The sequence below is a fragment of the Colobus angolensis genome, unplaced genomic scaffold, assembly GCF_000951035.1.
Source record: "Colobus angolensis palliatus isolate OR3802 unplaced genomic scaffold, Cang.pa_1.0 Scaffold477, whole genome shotgun sequence".
NCBI classification, from domain to species: Eukaryota; Metazoa; Chordata; class Mammalia; order Primates; family Cercopithecidae; genus Colobus; species Colobus angolensis.
In genome coordinates, this window is record NW_012118232.1 from 85,264 (window position 1) to 92,756 (window position 7,493).

The window sequence follows — 7,493 nt, forward strand, 5'->3', positions numbered from 1 at the left end:
GTCTACCTGTCTGCGTGTGTGCATTTCTGAGGGTCTCGATCTCCTGACCTCGTGATCTGCCCGTCTCGGCCTCCCAAAGTGCTGGGATTACAGGCTTGAGCCACCGCGCCCGGCCGTGTGCGTGTGGTTTTAAGGGTATATGTCTACCTGTCTGCGTGTGTGCATTTCTGAGGGTTTGTGTGTGTGTGTCTGCTTTCCTATGCATGTGCCTTTCTTGTGTGAGTGTGTAGTTTTACGGTTGTGTGTATGACCGTGCTTGAGTATTTCTGAGAATCAGCCTGTGGTTTTGAAAGCGTGCACCTCCGTCAGTCTCTCTGGCTTCCTGATGCCTGACTGCGTGCGTGATTTAGAGGATACCATTACTAAATGGAAGGGATTGATTGCACACGGGCCAGTGTGTGTGCAAGGAGGCTGCATGTATATGCAGGGAATAGCTTGTGCAAAAGAAAAGCGTGTGGGGGCAAGATTTGTATTTGTGCTTGTGTGCACCTGTGTATTATTGTCAACGCATATTCCAGTGACCTAACGCGGGCACAGTTTACCCTGCCTCTCGCATATCCCCCCCAGGCGGCCGGCTGCAGGTCCGCTACAATTGCCTAGTACTGCGAGCACCCTGGGTTGCCAAGGCAACAGCCTAAGCCCCGCCCTTCCCTACTTGGAGAGGCGCGGGGGCGCCCCGAGTGGACTACAAGGAAAGGTCCCTCGCGCCCGGTGGGAACCTGAGCTAACGCCCTGTTAGAGACGTGCATCTGAGATTGTTCGTGGTCTCGAAGAAAAGAGGAATGCGGTCTTCCTCCACTAGGTCCTGGTTTTCCAGAAACAGCAGAAGGCTGCTGCTGTGGCCCACAAACTCCCCCACCCCGAAGCCTGGGGATGCAGGCTCAGGAAACATTCCTAAAACATACCAGAGGGATGAATAGGACCCAAGACGGGCCCCGGCTCCTAGCTCGGGCAGACGCCCAATTGGCACTCAACAAAGATGTGCTGGCCGGGCGCAGTGGCTCACGCCTGTAATCTCAGCACTCTGGGAGGCCGAGGCGGGTGGATCACGAGGTCAGGAGTTCGAGAACAGCCTGAACAACATGGTGAAACCCCGTCTCTACTAAAAAATAGAAAACTTAGCCGGGCGCGGTTGCGGGCGCCTGTAATCCCAGCTATTCGGGAGGCTGAGACAGGAGAATCGCTTGAACCCAGGAGACGGAGGTTGCAGTGAGCCGAGATTGTGCCACTGCACTCTAGCCTGGGGGACAGAGCAAGACTCCGTCTCAGAAACATAAAAATAAATAAAGATATGTTTGCTGGACTCCAGGAAGGAAGCAGGCGTGCTCATCCTAGGCCCAAGAAATGGCAGGAACAGCCCTGATCCAGTCCACGGTATTATCTAAATCTCACGGAAGCTTAGGAGGGCAGCCACGAGGTTATCCCATTTTACTGACAAACTGAAGACACAAGGCCAGGAAGTGGCAGTCTCAAAGGCCTGCCCAATTTGAGTCCTGGGTCCTAAGGGCTGTCCTCTGGGGTGGCAGAGACCCCAGACTGGAGGAGTCCACAAAGCAGGTCATTTGGCCAGAAGCTGTCTGTGTATGGGATGGGGAGTAGCATTCATCTCTCCAACCTCTATGCTGTGTTTTTCATTTCTGGGTGTACCATGCTCCTCCCTGGCCCTGCAGCCCCTCACTCCTCAGCATTTTCCTCTATTACAGACATTCACTGTGAGCCTCTTCATAACAGCTGGGTTAGACCGTTAGTTATAATGCGATTGTAAAACGCATTCTGATTTTAGCAGTATTAAATGCAGCGAGATCAAAAGAACCATTTCCAAACATGCCCTTAAGTGGGAGGTCCCTTTGCACGCAGTCTTTCTCCTTTGATGGCCCTCACCACTTTTTCCACCTGCAAGGCTCCAGTTCATCCATCACCTCCCAGCTCCACGGGTTCCTCCTTGGCAAACCAAGTGTGGCCTGGTAGTTAGTTAGAAGCCCATTCCTAGGTTCAAACCCCAATTCCTTGCTACTTGGCACTTTGGGCAAGAGAATGTACCTCTCTGAGCCTCCATTTCCTCACCTGTAAGAGACCTGTAATCACATCTGCTCCCCAGCGTTCTTGGTGGAAAAGAACGTTGTATATAAAGTGCCACACTCAGGGCCTGCTGTCATAAGCGCTTGATGAACGGAAGTGGTTTCAGTTGATCCCATGATGGTGGCGGTCACTGAGCATGCTGTGTGCCAGAGGACACCTCAGATGCACCTCCTCACACTGAGGTATCTGAGCATTTGCCCTGGCATGTGGAGTAGTTGAGCATGAACCCCCAGAACTTTGCCCATAGCAAGGGAAAGGGCAAGGGCTACAGCACCTCCTCTGCTGGGGACTCTGGGTGGGTTTTTAGGATAGGATCCAGGGGTCCTTGTAGGGGCTCGGTCCCAGCCTCTTTTCCCTCTCCTCTCCTCCTCCAGACTGTGGTACAGACCTCCATGAGCCGGTCCCAGGTAGCCCTGCTGGGCCTGGGTCTGCTGCTCATCTTCCTACTGTATGTGGGGCTGCCAGGCCCCCCAGAGCAGAATTCCTGGCTCTGGGGAGACCCCAATGTCACTGTCCTGGCTGGTCTTACTCCTGGCAACTCCCCCATCTTTTACCGCGAGGTGCTCCCACTCAACCGGGCACACAGGTAGGTGCTGCCCCAAGGGTCTAGTGGAGGGACTAGGCCCAAGGGGAGTCCCTGTGTGGGACCTCCATTATACTCAGGGTGCTCAGGGCCTGGGAGGGCAATGGGAGAAGCCTAGGAATAAAGAAAGGCTGGCTACACCAGGTCCCCAGGATACACATTCCCATGTGCCTGCAGGGTGGAGGTGGTGCTGCTTCATGGAAAGGCCTTTAACTCTCACACGTGGGAGCAGCTGGGCACACTGCAGCTACTGTCACAGAGGGGCTACCGGGCCGTGGCCCTTGACCTTCCAGGTGAGCACCCCCACCCCTTTGTCTAGGGAAGCCCTAAGGTGTGGCTGGGGGGCAACTGGACCCTAGTGTCTGGACAAGCAGTGGCAGGTCACAACATGAGGAGGCACCATGAAAAAGTCTGTGTTTTCATTTTCTACCATGAAAACTAGTGTGAATTCTAGGTCACGGAGCAAATAAAAACTCTTCACAAGCAGTGTACTTTCTTTTTTTATTTTATTTATATATATTTTTTGAGACAGAGTCTCGCTTTTTCACCCAGGCTAGAGTACAATGGCACAATCTCAGCTCACTGCAACTTCCACCTCCTGGGTTCAAGCGATTCTCCTGCCTTAGCTTCCCAAGTAGCTGGGATTACAGGTGCCTGCCACCACACCCGGCTAATTTTTCTATTTTTAGTGGAGATAGGGTTTCACCATGCTGGCCAAGCTGGTCTTGAACTCCCGACCTCAGGTGATTTGCCCACCTCAGCCTCCCAAAGTGCTGGGATTACAGGCGTGAGCCACTGTGCCCGGCCAAGCCGTGTACTTTCTATGACAAACTATATAGGTTTTGTGTTTTTAAGTACACAAATGATTTATGCTATCATTCTTGTCATTAAAAAAATTAAAAAATGTCATCGAATCATAGAGGATAAAAAAAAAACTAAAAAATAGCGAAGCTCTCAGAGACCGGTGCCGCATTTCTCTCCCTCTCTAAGAAGTGTAGGGGATGCCACACCCTCTTCTGGGCATTCCCACACATAAAGATGCAGACAATATAGAGAATTGTCTGGTGAGGGCTGTAAACATGATTGGTGTCCTGCCTGCTTAGCACATCCATCTTCAGCTTGGTTTTCTCTCCCTACATCATGTCTCAAAGATCATGCCGGTCCCTGCAAACCTCCCTCTCTGTTGTTAACCCTGCAGTGTGTCCCATTGAAGGGATGGACAGGCTTTATCCAACCATTCCTCTACTAGCGGAATGCTCAAGCAATGTAGTAGCTAAAGCATCCTTGGACATGCTTCTTTGAACATGTAAGCAATAATTTCTCTAGGGTAGCTACTGAGGACAATTGATGGGCCAAAGGACGTGGTTTGTTTTTTTTTTTTTTTAGACGGAGTCTCGCTCTGTCTCCCTGGCTGGAGCGCAGTGGCTCGTACTCGGCTCACTGCAACCTCCACCTCCTGGGTTCAAGTGATTCTCCTACCTCAGCCTCCCAAGTAGTTGGAATTACATGCGCGCACCACCACGCCCAGCTAATTTTTGTATTTTTAGTAGAGACAGGGTTTCACCATGTTGATCAGGCTGGTCTCAAACTCCTGACCTCATGATCGACCCGCCTTGGCCTCCTAAAATGCTGGGATTACAGGCATGAGCCACCGCGCCCAGCCGCCAGGCCATGCACTTTTAAATTTAGATAACTACTACATCATCCTCCAAAAACACTGTATGGATTTATCTTCTCATCTGTCATGTATGAAAGTGCACATTTCCCCATGTCTCCCCCAACATTGGGTGTTATTTCAGCCTTTTTCATTTTGCTAATATTAGATGAATGAAAGATACGCTTTTCTTTTTCCTTTTTTTTTTTTTTTTTCTGAGACAGAGTCTCACTCTGTCACCCAGGCTGCAGTGCAGTGGCACCATCTTGGCTTACCACAACCTCCGCCTCCTGGGCTCCAGCAATCCTCCTGCCTCAGCCTCAAGAAGCTGGGATTTCAGGCGCCTGCCACCACGCCCAGCTAATTTTTGTGTTTTTTTTTAGTAGAGACAGAGTTTCTCCATGTTCGCCAGGCTGGTCTCGAACTCCAGACCCCAGGGGATCCGCCTACCTCGGCCTCCCAAAGTGCTGGGATTACAGGCGTGAGCCACCACACCCGGCCAAGATATGCTTTTCTAACAGGCATATTACATTGCCAAAAAATAGCTTCTGGGCAGTTTTAGGTAGTGTGTGCCAGTGCCACTGGTCCCCAACTTTTTCCCCCACTGTGGTGGGCAGGAAGTCTTGTGCCCTTTCCCATTGCCCCTCAGCTGGTACCTGCTGCTGTTCCTAGGTTTTGGGAACTCGGCACCTTCAAAGGAGGCAAGCACAGAGGCAGGGCGGGCAGCATTGCTGGAGCGGGCGCTGCAGGACCTGGAGGTACAGAATGCCGTGTTGGTGAGCCCCTCGCTGAGTGGCCACTATGCCCTGCCCTTCCTGATGCGAGGCCACCACCAGCTACATGGATTCGTGCCCATTGCACCCACCTCCACCCAGAACTACACCCAGGAACAATTCTGGGCTGTGAAGGTACTGGGAGAAGGATCTCAAAGGCCCTGGCACCCTGTCTCTGGCTTGGGGGGGTTCAAGACTCAAGTCTTACTTGGCAGGACATGGCCTTATCCCTGATCTTGGAAGGAAGAGTTGGATGGTGTTGGGGAAGGCTTCCTAGGAAGTGGCTTGGGGGTCAGAAACTCATCAGGCCCCAAGATCACAGCCCCCTGCCTTGCCCTGCAGACTCCAACCCTTATCCTGTATGGAGAGCTGGACCACATCCTGGCTCGAGAGTCACTGAGGCAGCTCCGCCACCTGCCCAACCACTCTGTGGTGAAGCTACGCAATGCGGGCCATGCCTGCTACCTCCACAAGCCGCAAGACTTCCACCTTGTCCTGCTTGCCTTCCTTGACCATCTACCTTGAACTAACCCACTCCCAGGTCCTGACCTGGCCTGAGCTTGGACAGTCTGGACCACCACCCTCCCCTGACCAGGGAGACAACCTCTGGGATTGGAGGCCAGAGGCCAGAGGGTCAGACCCAGCCAGGACTTCTCATTTCATCTCACAGACACAATAAAAAAGCGTATTTGTCCTGCCTGGGAAGTGACAGGTTCCATTTCCTGGTGTGCTGTGGGAGAGACGGGAGTGGGAGGCAAGTCTGGGACTACTTTGGGCCTGGGAGCTGGAGGGGATGCTCCAACAGTCTGCAAAGGCTAAGAGTGCGCCACTTCCTAAGTGCCTGGCCTCACCACTCTGTGCCTGAGTTTCCTCATCTGTAAAACAGGTATGATGGCAATGCCTAGGTTGGAGGGTGGTTACAGGACTGAATGAGTCTGGATAACTGAGTACTCAGCCACATAAGGCTGGGGAGTTGCTGGTGGGAGGCAGGGTGTATTACTGCTGCTGCATGACCACTGGGATTCGTGGGAAATCCAGGGTCCGGACAGCCAAGCTGAGGGAGTCAGGAACCTAGACGGTGTGGGGAATGCGATTTAAGAATTAGCCAGCATTGCCGGGCGTAGTGGCTCACACCTGTAATCCCAGCACTTTGGGAGGCCAAGGCTGGTGGATCACGAGGTCAGGAGATCGAGACCATCCTAGCTAACACAGTGAAACCCCGTCTCTACTAAAAATACAAAGATTTAGCCAGGCGTGGTGGCAGGCGCCTCCCAGCTGCTCGGGAGGCTGAGGCAGGAGAATGATGTGAACCCGGGAGGCGGACCTTGCAGTGAGCCAAGATTGCGCCACTGGACTCCAGCCTGGGCGACAGAGCGAGACTCCATCTCAAAAAAAAAAAAAAAGAGCCAGCATTGGCTGGGCACAGTGGCTCACACCTGTAATCCCAGCACCTTGGGAGGCCGAGGCAGGTGGATCACCTGAGGTCAGGAGTTCAAGACCAGCCTGGCCAACATGACAAACCCTGTCTCTACTAAAAATACAAAAACTAGCCCAGTGTAGTGGCACACACCTGTAGTCCCAGCTACTCTGGAGGCTGAGGCAGGAGAATCACTTGAACCCAGGAGGCGGAGTTTGCAGTGAGCCAAGAACAAGTCACTGCACTCCAGCCTGGGCAACAGAGTGAGACTCCATCTCAAAAAAAAAAAAAAAAAGAATTAGCCAGCATTGGCTGGGCACAGTGGCTCACATCTGTAATCCCAGCACCTTGGGAGGCCGAGGCAGGTGGATCACCTGAGGTCGGGAGTTCAAGACCAGCCTGGCCAACATGACAAACCCTGTCTCTACTAAAAATACAAAAATTAGCCCAGTGTGGTGGCACACACCTGTAGTCCCAGCTACTCTGGAGGCTGAGGCAGGAGAATCACTTGAACCCAGGAGGCGGAGTTTGCAGTGAGCCAAGAACAAGTCACTGCACTCTAGCCTGGGCAACAGAGTGAGACTCCATCTCAAAAAAAATAAATAGCTAAATAATTAGCTAGCATTGTTATAAGTTATAAGCAAATACATGTTATAAGTATTTGCCCGCATGAATAAATAGGTAAATAATTAGCCAGCATTGTTATAAGTTATAAGCAAATACATGTTATAAGTATTTGCCCGCATGAATAAATAGGTAAATAATTAGCCAGCATTGTTATGAGTTAAAATCTAGTTGCCCACATGACAGAGTGAGACTGTATCAAAAAAATAACTAAATAAAGAATTAGCCAGCATTGTTACGAGTTAAAGTCCATTTGCCCCCATGTTATGTGAGAGCAGCCAAGACTTAAACCTCAGGAAAGGTGGGACAGAACCCCTACCCCCAGCCTGCCTCCTTGGCCTAGAGATTTAAGTCTTTGTCCCT

The 7,493-nt window shown here is 51.8% G+C and overlaps 1 protein-coding gene across 1 annotated transcript in view; it reads left to right on the forward strand.

Moving 5' to 3' along the window:
- Positions 1-5,798, forward strand: part of ABHD14A (abhydrolase domain containing 14A) — a 6,856-nt gene extending 1,058 nt beyond the window's left edge. The window contains exons 2-5 of the mRNA XM_011958823.1: positions 2,454-2,665; positions 2,840-2,955; positions 4,989-5,224; positions 5,432-5,798. Coding sequence (XP_011814213.1) covers positions 2,454-2,665; positions 2,840-2,955; positions 4,989-5,224; positions 5,432-5,614 — 747 coding nt within the window. The 3' untranslated portion in view covers positions 5,615-5,798. The remainder of the gene's footprint in view (positions 1-2,453; positions 2,666-2,839; positions 2,956-4,988; positions 5,225-5,431) is intronic.
- Positions 5,799-7,493: the final 1,695 nt, after the last annotated feature.